This window comes from Lynx canadensis, chromosome C1 (assembly GCF_007474595.2).
Source record: "Lynx canadensis isolate LIC74 chromosome C1, mLynCan4.pri.v2, whole genome shotgun sequence".
NCBI classification, from domain to species: Eukaryota; Metazoa; Chordata; class Mammalia; order Carnivora; family Felidae; genus Lynx; species Lynx canadensis.
The window spans coordinates 40,841,626-40,859,938 of NC_044310.1; the positions used below are offsets into that span (position 1 = coordinate 40,841,626).

The window sequence follows — 18,313 nt, forward strand, 5'->3', positions numbered from 1 at the left end:
CAAAAAGAAGAGAAAACAATCTTGGACTAAAAGATTCCTTTCCAGGAAAAGACAGCTGGCAACAATTCTTATTCATTCATTCTCTCTCTCTCTCTCTCTCTCTCGTCCCTATTTCACTTGGTTGGAACTATCAAAGAGTATATTACAAGTAACATTAATCAGTAACATTAGCCAGGATTTGGAAATCATTAAACGAAAAAGTAGTAGTACCAATAGCAGTAGCAGTAGCAGTAGCAGCAGTAGTAGTAGTAACGGTAGCTACCATAGGTACCACAATAAATACCTTAACATACATCATCTCATTTAATCTACCCAACAAACCCATTAAGTAGAACTATTAACCTCATTTTATTGTTTAGGAAATGGAGACTAAGAAAACCTAAAGAATTAGCAACTTTTTAAAATTTTATTTATTTATTCTGAGAGAGAGAGAGAGAGAGAGAGAGTGAGTGAGAGAGAGCACATGGGAGGGGCAGAGAGAGAGAATGAGAGAGAGAATCCTAAGCAGGCTCTGCACTATCAGCACAGAGCCCGATGCAGGGCTCAAACCCATGAACTGTGAGATCATGACCTGAGCTGAAACCAACAGTTGGACACTTAACCAACTGAGCCACCCAGGCGCCTCAGCAATTTTATCTGAATAAGTCCAGGCAGTTGGACTCAGGCACTCATGTCCTAATCATGACAACCCCTCTCTAAACTGTTTACACTTCCATTCAATTCAAAATCTTATGCCAGTGTAGCAGATTTGAGACAAATCATTTATTTATTGCTTCTGCAGTCAATTGATAAGACTCTGCTATGTCCCAGAAGCTCTGGGATGGGAGTGTAGGGATACAACATAGGATGACTCCCAGGTCTCTGCTTGGGCAACTGAGTAAATGGTAATGCTATTAACAGAGATGTGATATCCAGAAGATATTTAGTACTGTTTTATATTTCATAGGGTGAACAACTTTACTTTCAGACATACACCTGTGACACATTAAGTAAAAGACCATTAAATATATATACATATAATAAAAATATAATATAGGTAATATAGTAAACATCATTTTAAAGAATATAATAAATAAATTTTAAAAAATTACATACACATGTATGTGTGGAGAACAGGGCTAGCAACTTAGGTTTGTGGTTAGTAACATGATCAAATGTTAAGAAAGATCTCTCTCTCAAGTTAAAAACATACAAGTGCCTGGGTGGCTCAGTTAGTTGAGCATCTGACTCTTGATTTTGGCTCAGGTCATGATCCCAGAGTTGTGGGATTGAGCCTGTGTCAGGCTCCCCACTGAGCATGCAGCCTGCTTAAAATTCTCTCTCTCCCCAATACAAATAAAAACCATAATGAGATACTACCTCATACCTGTCAAAATGGCTAAAATTAACAACTCAGGCAACAACAGATGTTGGCGAGGATGCAGAGAAAGAGGAACCCTTTTGCACTGCTAGTGGAAATGCAAACTGGTGCGACCACTCTGGAAAACGGTATGGAGGTTCCTCAAAAAATTAAAAATAGAACTACAGCAATTGGACTACTAGGTATTTATCCAAAGGATACAGCAGTACTGTTTTGAAGGGGCACATGCACCCCAATGTTTATAGCTGTGCTATTGACCATAGCCAACATATGGAAGGAGCCCAAATGTCCATCAATTGATGAATGGATAAAGAAGATGCGGTACGTATGTGTATACACACGCACACACACGCAAACACACACACACACACACACACACACACACACACACACACAAACAATAGAGTACTACTTGGTAATCACAAAGAATGAAATCTTGCCATTTGTAACACTGAATGGAACTAGAGTATATTGTGCTAAGCAAAATCAGTCAGAGAAAGACAAATATCAGATGACTTCACTCATATGTGGAATTTAAGATACAAAACAGGTGAACATAAGGGAATGGAAGCAAAAATAATATAAAAACAGGGAGGGGGACAAAACATAAGAGACTCTTAAATACAGAGAACAAACTGAGGGTTGCTGGAGGGGTTGTGGGTGGGGGGATGGGCTAAATGGGCAAGGGACACTTAAGAGGATACTTGCTGGGATGAGCACTGGGTGTTATATGTAGGGGATGAATCATTGAGTTCTACTCCTGAAATCATCATTGCACTATAGGCTAACTAACTTGGGTGTAAATTTAAAAAAAAAAAAGATTCTCTCTCCCCGCCTGCCCCTCTCCTCCACTCATACTCTCTCTTAAAAACAAACAAAGAAGCAAACAAAAACAGGTTAAAGACTATACTAGCAGTGACACAGATGACAGATTATCAAGTAAAAAAAGAACAGAAGCAATTTAATATCACACTCCAACTGAAACAAAGTAAGAATCTCAAGCAAAGTTGAGCATAAGAGGAACAATCAGGGTCCATTTGGGGGTAAAACAACAGGATTTGTCAATTTATTGAAGGTGAGGAATGACAGAAAAGTCTAAGATGACTGGCTAACTGTATCATTAGCACAGAAAGTAAAAATGCTAATACTTTGAAGGAGAGAGTATTTGGAAAAGATGATCATTTCAACTGTTAAGCTTGACACCTAAGGGGAAATATCCAGCAGGTAACTTGAAGGCACTGAAGGCTCAGGAGAGAGTTCAACACTAGAAGGCTAAATAGGAGTCATCAGGAAACAGGCTGTAGCTGAAGGCACAGAATTGGACATCCCCACCACAAGAAGTGTGTATTTTGAGAAGAACAAAAGCACCAGGCTAATACAGAACTAAAAAGATAACCTCTACTCTTAAGCTTTTTCTCCAGAACACTGAGATTATTCTCTTGCTCCTGTTTTGAACAAAAGGAGACATCTGTCCCAGATACCCCCCGGGAGCAAGTTGTCCTGAGGGAACAGAGACCAGAGCAACAGGAAATCTCTCAGTTCATATTAGATCAGAAGTTCTCAAAGTGTGGACCCCAGAGGTCCCTAAGACCTGTTTAGGAAGATCTATAAAGTGAAAACTATTTTCAGAATATTAAGATGTTATTTATATTTCTTAATGTGCTGATATTTACAACAATGTTGCAAAACCAATGGTAGATAAAACTGCTGATGCCTTACTGGGAATCAAGGCAGCAGCACCAAACTGTACTATTTGATAACCATTGTATTTTTCTCCATCACAAACTTGCAGGGAGGAGAAAAATAAAGGGCAGTTGCACTTAAAAATGTCTGTCCTGGATAACCAATACAAATTATTAGTTTTAATAAATTGTGATCCCAAGGCACACATCTTCTTGTAATTCTGAGTAACAAAATGGGAAATACACACAAAGCACCTCTGCTGAGTAGCAAGTATGATGGCTATCTGGAGGAAAAGCACTTGCATGATGGTGTGAGAAACAGGTTGAACTAGCTGCTTTTTTCATGGAATGTCCTTTTTACTTGAAAGAAATAACAGATAAACAATGATTATTCAGATTTGGGTATTTGGCAACATTTCTTCCAAAATAAACAGTGAATCTGTCACTTTAAGGAAAGCAACTGATAGCATTTGTTGCAGATGATAAAAATTCAAGTAAAAATCAGTATCTTGGAAAGTTGTATTTGCCCCAAATCTTAATATTACACCAATATTTAAAGACTCTGATAAGATGGATGGTGATATTAATAAATTTAACTTTAATTAAAAAAAATTTTAAGTTTATTTATTTTAAGAGAGAGAGAGAAAGAGAGTGTGAGCAAGGGAGAGGCAGAGAGAGACAGAGAGAGAGAGAGACAGAGACAGAGAGAGAGAATCCCAAGTAGGCTTCACGTCGCCAGTGCGGAGCCCAACATGGGCTTGATCCCATGAACCGTGAGATCATGACATGAGCTGAAGTCCAGAGTCAGACACTTAACTGACTAAACCATCTAGGTGCCCCGATAAATGTAATTTAAAAATATTTATACTAAAATGTGTCAGCATTTGCAAGATATGCATAACTCAGTGAACCAAGATTTCCCAAATGATCAATGCAAGTTAGAAAATCATATATAGGTAAAAGATTCATTCAAAGTACAAGACAGACCAATGGATTTTAATGTAACAGAGTATAAAAGGTACTCAATACAACCCTCTTCCCGGGGCGCGGCCGGAAAAGGAAAGGGGGCCGCCCCCTCGCCCGTCACGCAACGCACGTTCGTGGGGAACCTGGTGCTAAACCATTCGTAGACGACCTGCTTCTGGGTCGGGGTTTCGTACGTAGCAGAGCAGCTCCCTCGCTGCGATCTATTGAAAGTCAGCCCTCGACACAAGGGTTTGTAAAAAAAGGTAAAAAAAAAGGTCCTCAATACAGTTTCATGAAGAAACTAAAATATGTTGAAATGTAGTATAATAACAAAAAAGAATATCCACAATTATCTTTAAAAAGGTTGTTGAAATATTCCTCCTTTTTCCAACTACGTATCTGTGTGAGGCCGGATCTTTTTCATTTCACATACTTGAAGCAAAACAATACAGTGCAGCAGACTGAATGCAGAAGTAGATATGAGAATCCAGCTGTTTTCTGTTGAGGCAGACATTTAAAGAGTTTCACAAAAATGTATGAACAATGCTACTCATAATTTTTTTTTGGTTTGAAGTTATTTTTCATTTTTAAAAAAAATTTTTAACGTTTTATTTATTTTTGGGAGACACATACAGAGAGAGAACGCGAGTGAGGGAGAGGCAGAAAGCGGGAGACACAGAATCTGAGCTGTTAGGCTCAGGCTCCAAACTGAGCTGTTAGCGCAAAGCCTGATACGGGGCTCAAACGCACAAACTGTGAGATCATGATCTGAGCCACCTTGGCGCCCCTGAAGTTATTTTTCTTAAATATGTTATTTATGTTAATATGTAATGGGTTTATTATCATGTTTTTAAAAGAAATTAAAAGCTTTTTAAATTCTCAGTTTTAATTTCTAATATGGTTAGTACTTTAGTCTCTAATATGGTTAGTACTGATATAACCAATACAAACAAAAGCTCTTTAAGGGTCTTCATTTATTTTATTTTATTTTATTTTTTTAATTTTTTTTCAACGTTTTTATTTATTTTTGGGACAGACAGAGACAGAGCATGAACGGGGGAGGGGCAGAGAGAGAGGGAGACACAGAATCGGAAACAGGCTCCAGGCTCCGAGCCATCAGCCCAGAGCCTGACGCGGGGCTCGAACTCACAGACCGTGAGATCGTGACCTGGCTGAAGTCGGACGCTTAACCGACTGCGCCACCCAGGCGCCCCATTCATTTATTTTTTTTTTTTTAATTTTTTTTTCAACGTTTTTTATTTATTTTTGGGACAGAGAGAGACAGAGCATGAACGGGGGAGGGGCAGAGAGAGAGGGAGACACAGAATCGGAAACAGGCTCCAGGCTCCGAGCCATCAGCCCAGAGCCTGATGCGGGGCTCGAACTCACGGACCGCGAGATCGTGACCTGGCTGAAGTCGGACGCTTAACCGACTGCGCCACCCAGGCGCCCCTCATTTATTTTTTAAAAAGCTGCTATACTTGATAAATTCCAAAGTTACTGCTTGTGATTAAATAACCCACTTCTTTCCTAATTTTTGTTGTTGTTGTTGAAATAGGAGTTGAAGTCTGGAATTTTCTGCACCAAGAGTCTTTCATGGATCTTCTACAAATTTCTTACTAATATGTTATAATTTCTTAACATTTTTCATTTGATTGTTTCCCCTATGCTCTCAGTACCCTTTATCAAATTTTGGGTTCCAAGGAGTTATTTTTTTCACTTACATTGTAGATAAATAAAGAGGCAGGATAACACAGAGGAAAATCAGTGGAAATGGACTGAGAAACAAACTGATAAGTAGCCCTGGGGCTCAGTTTTTCCTTCCATTTTTAGGAAATGAGGCTAGATAACAGTGTTCAAATCTTAAGTGAAATGCCAATATATGGAACAAGTAAATGGGATTTCAAAAATTAACTCTGGGTGGCTTAGTCAGTTAAGCATCTGACTCTTGATTTTTGGCTAAGGTCATGATCTCACGGTTTGTGAGTTCAAGCCCCGCGTGGAGCTCTGCGCTGACAGTGGGGAGCCTGCTTGGGATTCTCTCTCTCCCTTTCTCTCTGCTCCTTCCCCATTCATGAGGACTCAGGAGTGCTCCCTCTCTCAAAATAAATAAATAAACTTAAAAAAATAACTCTAAAATCATTTTATGTACAAATTTATAATATTTACTTATGATGACAGTGAAAACATGAAGCAATTTTGATCAACAGAAATGTTTAAAGTCAGGAGTTGAACTTATTTCTGTAGTTGGTTTTGGTTGCTCTATCTGAAAAACAATTCATCCAAAGAAGTAGTTATATACATTTTAAAACAAGAGCCTTGCAATCTCAGAGTAGTTGAAAATAATTTATATCCAGAGGTTTGCATAAAAACCACTTAACCTGATAGTACTTTAAAACACCAATGCACTACAATATGTCAATGTGGTTTGTAACATATATGAATGCATATATATTTTTACAAATTCAAAGACATTTAAAAAATATGAAACAAGAATCTGCCAACTCTCTGAAGACCTACCCGGAAACTAGTTTTGTGAAAAATAATATGAAAACTCTGGCCTATAGCAGGTCTATGATTCCTTCCAGTTCTAACAAAGTCAGCAATGTTAAGTTTGAGAGAGAGAAAAAAAAATCTGTGAATAACCTTACTGCCATTTTTATATTGTGAGAATTGGATGAGAAGATAAGGCAGAAGCACCATAACAAAGTGGCTAATAGCATGAGCTCTGAAATAAGACATGGATTGGACACTGCAACAAGTAATGCAGCCTTCGGCAAACCGCCTAACCTATGTTTCATTTTCCTCATCCTTAAAATGAGAAAGAATAGTACCTGTCTCTATAACCACGGAAAAGATTAAATGAGGAAGATGCAAAAACAAACTTTGGATAACCTTGTGTATAGCTGTTAAGAAAAAAAGTAAAAGAAAGTTCAAACCTCTGATACTTTTGGGTCTGTGTAAGGTCTCAGCCCCAGATACCACTAATAGGTAGCCTACTCAACTCAAAAGAGTTTTTGGTTCTAAGATCCTCATTCAAATCAACACATAAGCAGCATGCTAACAGCAGGCTAACAGGATACAGGTTCTTATTTGTATGTAAGGATGGTTCAACACGAAAATCAATCAATAAAATACACTCCATTAACAGAATGAAGGAAAAAACTCCACATGATCCTCTTAATTGATGCAGAAACAGCATCTGACAAAATTCAACATCCTTTCATGATAAAAATAACACTTGGCAAACTAGGAAAAGAAGAAAACTATTTCAACATCGTAAAGGCCATATATGAAAAGCAAACAGTGAACATATTCAATGGTGAAAGACTGAGATTTTTTTTCTCTAAAATCAGTAACAAGACAAGGATGCCCACTTTTCACCACTCCAATTCATCATAGAAGTCCTAGTCAGAGCAATTAGGCAAGGAAAAGAAAAAGGCATCCAAATTGGAAAGGAAGAAGTAAAATTATCTCTGTTGCAGACAATATGACCTCACATGTAGAAAACCCATACACACACACAAAAAAAACCTGTTTACAATAAATGAATTCAGCAAAGCAGGATACTAAATCAACGCACAAGATCAGTAGCATTTCTATATACTAACAATGAACAATCTGAAAAAGAAATTAAGAAAACAATTTCATTTATAATAGCATAAAAAAGAATTAAATACTCAGAAATTAACTAAGGAAGGCATGTATGCTGTCAACTATGAAACATTCTGAAAGAGGGGCGCCTGGGTGGCTCAGTCAGTTGAGTGTCCGACTTCAGCTCAGGTCACAATCTCACGGTTCGTGAGTTCGAGCCCCGCATCAGGCTCTGGGCTGATGGCTCAGAGCCTGAAGCCTGCTTCCGATTCTGTGTCTCCCTCTCTCTCTCTGCCCCTCCCCCATTCATGCTCTGTCTCTCTGTGTCTCAAAAATAAATAAACATTAAAAAAAAAAAAAAGAAACATTCGGAAAGAAATGAAGCATACAAATAAATAGAAAGACAGGCCACTTTATGGGTTGGAAAACTTCATATTGTTAACATGTTAATACTATCCAAAGCAATCTACAGATTCAAAGCGATTCCTATCAAAACCCCAATGATATTTTTCACATAAATAGAGAATTCATCCTAAAATTCACATGGAATCTCAAGGGAACCCATACAGCCAAAACAATCTTGAAAAAGAATAACAAAGTTACAGGTATCAAACTTCCTGATTTCAAAACTTACTACAAAGTTACAGTAATCAAGCAGTGTGGTACTGGCATTAAGACAGACATTTAGGGGCGCCTGGGTGGCTCAGTCGGTTGAACGTCCGACTTCGGCTCAGGTCATGATCTCACGGTCCGTGAGTTCGAGCCCCGCGTCGGGCTCTGTGCTGACAGCTCAGAGCCTGGAGCCTGTTTCAGATTCTGTGTCTCCCTCTCTCTCTGCCCCTCCCCCACTCATGCTCTGTCTCTCTCTCCCTGTCAAAAATAAACATTAAAAAATTAAAAAAAAAAAAAGACATTTAGACCAATGATATAGAAGAGAGAACCCAGAAATAAACTCTTGCACATATATTCAAAAGATTTTCTACAAAGATGCCAAGACCACTCAATGGGGAAAGGCCAAGTCCTTTCAACAAATGGCACTGGGAAAGTTGAGTATTCATGCCAAAAGAATGAAGTCGGACTCTTACCTTACCTTACTTACAACAAATACAAAAAATTTACTCAAAATGTATCAAAGACCTAATGTAAGACCTAAAACTATAAAACTCTTAGAAGAAAACATAGAGAAAATCTTCATGACACTGGATTTAGCTATACTTTCTTGAAATGTTTATGTGCACATATTATGTGCTCAGGCATGGTTTAAAGTTCTTAGGACACACCACTAAAAGCATGGGCAAAAAAATTAAAAGTGGATAAACTGGACTATACTAAATAAAATTAGTTTTATGCACCAACAAACAGTATCAAAAGAATGAAAAGGCAACACATGGAATGAGAGAAAATATTTGTAAATCATATGTTTCAGAAGGGGTTAATATCCAGAGTAAATAAATCCTACCACTCAACAACAAAAAAGCAAACAACTGATTGAGAAAATGGCAAAGTACTTGAATAGACATTTCTCCAAAGAAGATAAACAAATGGCCAATAAGTATATGAATAGATGCTCAATATCATAATCATTAGGGAAGTACAAATTAAATCAATGAGATGCCACTTCATACCCATTTGAGTGGCTATTATCAAAAACCAGAAAGCAGTAAGTGTTGACAAGGATATAAAGAAATTGGAACTCTTGTCCACTGCTGGTGTGAATGTAAAATGGTATGGCTGACATGGAAAACAACCCAAGTATCTACTGATGGATAAATAGATAAACTAAATGTGGTACATATATATAAAAGAATATTATTCGGTCTTAAAAAGGGAAGAAATTCTGATACACGCTACAATATGGATGAATCTTGAGGATATAATGATACGTGAAATAAGCCAGTCACAAAATAACAGACACTGTATGATTCCATTTATGAGGTATGCAGAGGAGTCAAATTCATAAACACAGAAAGTAAATGGTGGTTGCCAGGGGCTAATGGGAGAGGCTAATGAAGAGTTCTTATTCAACAGATACAGAGTTTCAGTTCTGAAAGATGAACAAGTTCTGGAAATGGATGGCTGTAATACTTGCACCAATGAACTATATACTTAAAAATGGTTAAAACAGTAAATGTTTTGTATATCTTCACACAATGTTAAAAAACCCACTATCAGGACAAAATTGTTAAACAACCCCCACCACCCCCTATTCCCATCCTATATGTTCTGTAGGAAGAGTAATTCATTCATTCAGTCATATTATGTGCTCAGGTATGGTTTAAAGTTCTTAGGACACACCAGTGAATACAAAGATCCAAATTCCCTGGGACTTAAAATCTAGTGGCAGAAGGAGGAGAAAGATAGAGAAAAACAAAGTAACTTATTTAGTATGCTAGAAAGTAGTAAGCCATAATGAAAAAATAAAGAGTAGAGAATAGTAAGGGAGGAATGTTAGGCTAGGTATGGAACTCATAAATGTTAAATAGGGCCAGAATATGACCCACTGACAAGGGGACATTTTGGCAAAGATTTGTTAAGGTAATGTAGCAAATCAAGTGGATATATGGACAAAGATCATCCCAGAAATAGGGAACAGCTAAGGGCCTAAGAAACTGGCCTGTTGTTTCAGCAACAGCAAGAGAGCCAGTGTGGTTGGAGCAGAGTGAGTAAAGGGAATAATGGTAAGAGATACTGTTAGAAAGGTATAGGCCATTGTAAATCTTTTGCTGGATATAATCTGGAGGTAGAGCCAGTAAGATCTCTTGGCAGATTATGGATAACATAAGAGAAGAAGAACCAAGGATGATGCTAAGGTTTTAGGTCTTAGCAACATTAAAGATGAAATTACCATGAACTGAGATGGAGCAAGTTGCAAGAGAAGCAGGTTGGGAGAGGAAGACTAGGTGTTCAGTGGCAGACATATGTATTAGCTATACCTATCAGATATTCAAATACAGGTATCAGTAGGTAGTTGGATATATGAGTTTAGAGTTCAGGAAAAAAGATGTGGCTAGAGATCTAAATGGGCATATATATGGTATGTGAAGCCAAGAAATCAGATAAGGTCCCCAAGGGAATACAGATAGAGAAGAAAGAGGTCCAGAGTCTAAGACCTAGAGTAATAAAACATGAAGAAGTTGAAGAGAGGAAGAATCAGCAAAGGAGACAGAGAGAATGACCCAAGAGGTCAATGGGAAACCAGAGACCTCATTTGAACGTGGGTCCATTCATTACTCTTCTTTAACCTTGTGAAACAGTTTCATCTCTCCATGTTTTGATTTTCCTTGTCTGCACAATAAACATAATACCAATTACCTCATGTAGTTGCTGTGAGATTTAAATGAGACCAGGTATTGGAAAACAGCTAGCCCATGTAGTACTGAGACTGTGCAAGAGCGCAATAAATGGTATGTTATTAAGATGATTAACAACAATGAATGGTAGTTCCCTCTCAGGCTATTATAGTCATTTATTCTAACACTTTACATAAAATTAGTTAGGAACTAGAAACAAAGGCAATAGACACCCACAGTAAGCCTGCAATCTACTACACCAGCCTTAACCTGATGGTTCTTCTATCTATAAATAAGCTTTATCAAAACACCTGGTTTTCCTTGAACATGCCCTGTAAGTCCTGCCTCCCTTCCTTGCTCATGTTGCTCTCTTTGCTTCATTTACTCTCTTTCCATATATACTTAACTAAAATTCTAACCCATTCTTTCAAGGCATACCACAAAAGCCACCTTCTGCTTTGAAATCATTCATGATTTACCCTGATTGGAGGTGATCTCCCTGTCCTTTAAATTTTTACAGTTTTGATGAACTTCCATGGCACTTACCATTTCAATCAAGAGTTAATTACAGTTGACCCTTGAAGTGTGTTATATGCAGATTTTTCTCAATAAATGCAATATAGTACTGTCAACGTATTTTCTTTATGATTTTCTCAATAACACTTTCTTTTCTCTAGCTTACTTTATTGTAAGGATACATATAACATACAAAATATTTGTTAATTGACTGCTTATGTCATTGGTAAGGCTGCTAGTCAACAGTAGGCTATTAGTAAAGGTTTTGGGGAATCAAAAGTTATATGAGGATTTGCACCTGCATGGGAGGGAGGTCAATGTCCCCAACCCCCATATCGTTCAAGGGTCACCTGTATAAATATATTAACCTTTCATTTTATTTTCTTAGGTCTTCCTTTCTAATCATACAATATCCTTAACAATATATTAATTCATCAGTTTAATAATGAGAGTCTATGGCACAAAAACAGACACATAGACCAATGGAATAGAATAGAAACCCCAGAACTAGACCCACAAACGTATGGCCAACTAATCTTTGACAAAGCAGGAAAGAACATCCAATGGAAAAAAGACAGCCTCTTTAACAAATGGTGCTGGGAGAACTGGACAGCAACATGCAGAAGGTTGAAACTAGACCACTTTCTCACACCATTCACAAAAATAAACTCAAAATGGATAAAGGACCTAAATGTGAGACAGGAAACCATCAAAACCTTAGAGGAGAAAGCAGGAAAAGACCTCTCTGACCTCAGCCGTAGCAATCTCTTACTCGACACATCCCCAAAGGCAAGGGAATTAAAAGCAAAAGTGAATTACTGGGATCTTATGAAGATAAAAAGCTTCTGCACAGCAAAGGAAACAACCAACAAAACTAAAAGGCAACCAACGGAATGGGAAAAGATATTTGCAAATGACATATCGGACAAAGGGCTAATATCCAAAATCTATAAAGAGCTCACCAAACTCCACACCCGAAAAACAAATAACCCAGTGAAGAAATGGGCAGAAAACATGAATAGACACTTCTCTAAAGAAGACATCTGGATGGCCAACAGGCACATGAAAAGATGTTCAGCGTTGCTCCTTATCAGGGAAATACAAATCAAAACCACACTCAGGTATCACCTCACGCCAGTCAGAGTGGCCAAAATGAACAAATCAGGAGACTATAGATGCTGGAGAGGATGTGGAGAAACGGGAACCCTCTTGCACTGTTGGTGGGAATGCAAATTGGTGCAGCCGCTCTGGAAAGCAGTGTGGAGGTTCCTCAGAAAATTAAAAATAGACCTACCCTATGACCTAGCAATAGCACTGCTAGGAATTTATCCAAGGGATACAGGAGTACTGATGCATAGGGGCACTTGTACCCCAATGTTCATAGCAGCACTCTCAACAATAGCCAAATTATGGAAAGAGCCTAAATGTCCATCAACTGATGAATGGATAAAGAAATTGTGGTTTATATACACAATGGAATACTACGTGGCAATGAGAAAGAATGAAAGATGGCCTTTTGTAGCAACGTGGATGGAACTGGAGAGTGTGATGCTAAGTGAAATAAGCCATACAGAGAAAGACAGATACCATATGTTTTCACTCTTATGTGGATCCTGAGAAACTTAACGGGAACCCATGGGGGAGGGGAAGGAAAAAAAAAAAAAAAAAAGAGGTTACAGTGGGAGAGAGCCAAAGCATAAGAGACTGTTAAAAACTGAGAACAAACTGAGGGTTGATGGGGGGTGGGAGGGAGGGGAGGGTGGGTGATGGGTATTGAGGAGGGCACCTTTTGGGATGAGCACTGGGTGTTGTATGGAAACCAATTTGACAATAAATTTCATATATTAAAAAAAAAAAGGAAAAAAAGAATGAGAGTCTAAAAAATGCACATGTATTTTTAAAAGATATTAATTTAACCACTGTTACTTCAATAAGCCTTTTAGAAATCTTATTTGCTGCTATTCTAAGCTTTGGCTTAAATCAATACCCAGCACTACATTAAATCTTGTTTTCTACATATCTGCCTATTATATTCCTTTTTGTTACTCGTGTTGTAAGTTAATTTCCAACCTGAAAACAACACACACTGCTAAATTTCATATTGTTATAATTTGTACAAGAAATCCAAATTGTGAAGGCATTTCTACTAATTTTTCTCTATGCTCATAATCCTCAACTTGTCACATCAGCAAATTTGTGTACTGAATAACTCACCCTATATTCATCTGGAAAAATAAGGAAATCTATTTTAGCATGGTAACTTGAGAAATTTACATGTTTGCGTCCACTTCCCTCTAATTTCCTGCTCTCCTACACAATAGATGGTCTGTTTTATTTTTTAATGAATAGTGAGAAAGAAGCAGTGTTACTTAGTTGCAGAAGCTTTTAGAACAACCGGACTTTGGTTTGAATCTTGGCTTCACCTGGTTCAAATCTAGTAAACTATACAATTTTGATCAAGTTACTTAAAGTTCTGGTCCTCAGTTTCCTGGTCTTCAAAATGGAAATATTACTTAAAAGGATAAATTGAAAATTAGATACCATAAATAAAGCATAAAGACTGGATGCTAGAATAACATTTAGCCTTTCTCTGTATTATTAAAAGAATCTATCCATTATTTGTAAAGCTATTACCATTACCTACTGGAAGCAACTAGTTTTTAAATTTAGGCCAAGATCCATTAGAGTCGTTACTGACTTAGAAAATGTCAAACAACACTACCTTTTATAAACCAAAAAAAATTTTTATTGGTTTTACTGGATAGAGTACATTTTCTAGCAAGATTTTTTTTTTCAATAAAGTATAGCTGACATACAATGTTACATTAGTTTCAGGTGTACCACACAGTGATTTGACAAATTTATACGTCATGCTATGCTCACCATGAGTGTAGTTACCATCTGTCACTGCACAACACTATTATAATAGCATTGACTATATTCCCCATGCTGTACCTTTTATTCCTATGACTTATTCATTCCATAACTGGAAGCCTGTATCTCCCAATCCCTTCCAGTAAGATCTTTAACATGAATAATAAATGAGATAAATGAATAAGAAAAGTAGAAAGTGATATGCCAACATTTGCCATTATTATTAGTAGATTACAATTGGCTCTATGCAGTAATTTAAAAAAAAATTTTTTTTAATGTTTATTCAGTTTTGAGAGACAGAGAGCAAGCAGGGGTGGGGCAGAGAGAGAGAGGGAGACACAGAATCCGAAGCAGGCTCCAGGCTCCAAGCTGTCAGCAGAGAGCCCGACATGGGGCTCGAGATCATGACCCAAGCAGAAGTTGGACACCCAACTGACTGAGCCACCCAGGCGCCCCAACTATGCAGTAATTTTAAAGCCTTAAGTAAGTAAATAGGACAAATATATTTGGAAACAAATAAAAAAGAAGCTTAAAGAAAAGGTAAATATTTTTACTGTTCAAAGAAACTGATTAATTATTTCTTTACCTGAATCACTTGCTGCAACAACAACTGTTCCACCAGGAGCAAAAGGATCATTGTGCTTCAGTGTTTCTACCTAAAAAAATTACACAAAATCATGACTATGAGAAGCAATGTTTCACAGCCGAAACCTCATTGCCACACCAAGGAAAATATTCTTCACAAACTCTAAATTAGTTAAGAAATACAAGGCATTAGGAATAAATGTTTCCCCTTATTGATTTGCAATCTAATTAAATTGGAATGATAAACATCATTTTCTAATCTTCTTTTATTGTATAATATAATATCCATTCAAAATGGTACACGAAACATGCATGTCTTGACAAACAAGTATCAAATGAACACTTATGTAATCACCTTCTAAGAAACTGCCAACACCTCAGAAGTCTTATGTGCCCCTCTCCAATCACAATACCATCCTTCCTCGGTAGAGGTTATTATCATCCTGACTGGCGGCATTCATCTCTTTTCTTCACAGTTTTGCTACTGGTACAAATACACACTATTACAACTTTTCATTTTGAGGTAATTTTAGATTTCTAGAACAAGTGTAAAGATAATACAGAGAGTTCCCATATATCCTTCACTCAGCTTCCTCTAATATTAATATCACATGTAATCATAGTACATTATTAAAACTAAGGAATTAACACTGATACAAAACTATAAGCTATAGATTTTATTTAGGTTTTTCCAGTTTTTCCACTAACGTCCTTCTATTCCAGGATGACATGTTGCATTTAGGGTGCATACTATTCTAACTCTTAAATATCCTAGTACTTAATATCAGTAAATACTAGATTTCTACTTTCTAATTGTTATCTAAAAATAATTCTAGCATTTGTCCCATCAGAGGAACGTACACACATGCTCCAGAGGAAGGGGGAGAAGAAAGGAGGGAGAAACAGAGGAAGGGAAGGAAGGAGCACTCCTAAAAAGACCTTCTACTTTCAAAAGCCAGATAAGAATCTGGACCAAGTGACAAGGGTGAGTGGCTACAGAGCGAGGACTTTACCAGAAGCCAGAGATTTCTGCCATAGAACTGTTTTCCTAACTTATTTTAGTTTTTAATCATAATCAAACAAAGTATGTACTTAGGAAGAATTAACTGAACTTTCTCTTTCTGGCATCAGGCTCTTGTTAAGAAGCCAACAAAAGCCTTAGCAGACAGTTAGATGAAAGGGGCATGAAAAGGGTTTGGGAAAATTTATCTCCTCTGACTCATGGCTATCCATGTCATCTGTATTACAGGCTCTATTTCTAATCATCAAGAAATTGGTTATTACAATTGAATGTCAAAGAATATTGCAGAGCTCAATTGATACATTTCCAAATAAAACAAATGTATTTGAAAAGAGAAAAGTATTGCTAACCAGGACTTGTAGTACAGTCTCTCTTTATAAAAGAGAACCCATTTAAACTACTATTAGAAAGTGGTATATATATATATATATATACACAATGGAGTATTACTCGGCAATCAAAAAGAATGAGATCTTGCCATTTGCAACTACATGGATGGAACTGGAGGGTATTATGCTAAGTGAAATAGTCAGAGAAAGACAAAAATAATATGACTTCACTCATATGAGGACTTTAAGAGACAAAACAGATGAACATAAGGGAATAATATAAAAAATATAATATAAAATAATATAAAAACAGGGAGGGGGACAAAACAGAAGAGACTCATAAATATGGAGAACAAACCAAGGGTTACGGGAGGGGTTGTGGGAGGGGGGATGGGCTAAATGGGTAAGGGGCACTAAGGAATCTACTCCTGAAACCATTGTTGCACTATATGCTAACTAATTTGGATGTAAATTTTAAAAAATAAAAAATAAAAAAAGAAAGAAGTAGTTAATATTAATGAAGCTTTTAGAACTAAAGATGACAGTACTTATTTTAACTGATGCCAATAATATTATTATAAAACTATCACACTAGCTTATATTCTGATTATATTTGCTGAATGAATAAAGAGCATTCAAAGGGGAGCCTGGGTTACTCAGTCGGTTCAAGTGTCCAACTCTTGATTTCAGCTCAGGTCATGATCTCATGGTGCATAGATCGAGCTCTGCATCGGGCTCTGTGCTGACCACACAGAACGGGCTTGGGATTCTCTCTCTCTCTCAAAATAAATAAACATTAAAAAAAAGAGCAATCAAAGAAAAATACTAAGCTGGTCTATATAGCCAGATAACTTTGCATGGTTCCTAATTTAATAGTCAAAATACCAGTGTGAGAAATAGTCACTGACGTAACCTAAGTCACCAACTATTATTGCTTCTTCTCTTTACTTTCAGGGAAGGAAATGCTAACACGCCTGATTTTAAACAAAAGCTTACAGATTTATTTGCCATCACAGAGAGAATTAGAAAAAGCAGGCCTACATGAGTGTTGGGTTTAATTTCTATTACTTCATCACACTGTGCCCCACATAAAAGACCATTAAGACAGAAAGAGGAACAGGAGGGACTGTGCAGCCCATGAAGGAATAAGAGGCCACTAAATGCTAGGTTCAGTGTGATAATTAGGCAATTTAGTACACAAAAGTAATTTCATAACTAAAATTCAGATGGCATGATTTTATAGAATGTTCCAAAATTATCATTGAAATTCTCTCTCTTAAGCATCACTCATCTACCCCTCCACTCTGACTATATCATTTAGTACCTACACAATGCTACCATACACTAGCTAGGACAGTAAGGAATGGCAACTGTTTGGTTTGTGTTGGTTTTTTAAATTCCGTCCCTCTGTGGGGCGCCTGGGTGGCTCAGTCAGTTAAGCGTCTGACTTCAGCTCAGGTCATGACCTCGCGGTCGGTGAGTTCGAGCCCCGCGTCGGGCTCTGTGCTGACAGCTCGGAGCCTGGAGCCTGTTTCCGATTCTGTGTCTCCCTCTCTCTCTGCCCCTCCCCTGTTCACGCTCTGTCTCTCTCTGTCTCAAAAATAAATAAACGTTAAAAAAAAATAAAAAAATAAATAAAAAAAAATAAATTCCGTCCCTCTGAGAACGGAGACTAGCCTTGAGGGAATAGAAAAGACTTTTGGGGACAGACTCAGACCTGGAAACATAATAGAGGCCTATTTGAAAAAGAAGGAAGATCACAAAACACAAGGGCACTGTAGCTGGGAAGAATAAAGTTTAAATCTTAGACTACAGTGGTGAAGACCTTAGATTTTGGTCAGATAGACCAAGGTCTGAATTCAGTCCTATCACTTACTAACTTACTATCACTTAACCTCTTTAAGCCTCACTTACTTTATCTAGAAATGAGTCTGCTGGTGCCTGGGTGGCTCAGTTGGTTGCACCTGACTTCAGCTCAGGTCATGATCTCACAGTTCATGAGTGTAAGCCCCTCATCGGGCTCTGTGCTGACAGCTCAGAGCTTGGAGCCTGCTTCAGATTCTGTGTTTCCCTCTCTCTCTGCCCCTCCCCTGCTC

The 18,313-nt window shown here is 37.5% G+C and overlaps 1 protein-coding gene across 1 annotated transcript in view; it reads right to left on the bottom strand.

Annotated features, from left to right (window-relative positions):
* The window catches only part of EPS15 (epidermal growth factor receptor pathway substrate 15), a 148,889-nt gene that overhangs the window by 14,873 nt on the left and 115,703 nt on the right, over window positions 1–18,313 (bottom strand). Inside the window, 1 exon segment of the mRNA XM_030323635.1 lies at window positions 14,869–14,938. Within this exon segment, the coding sequence (XP_030179495.1) occupies window positions 14,869–14,938 (70 nt within the window).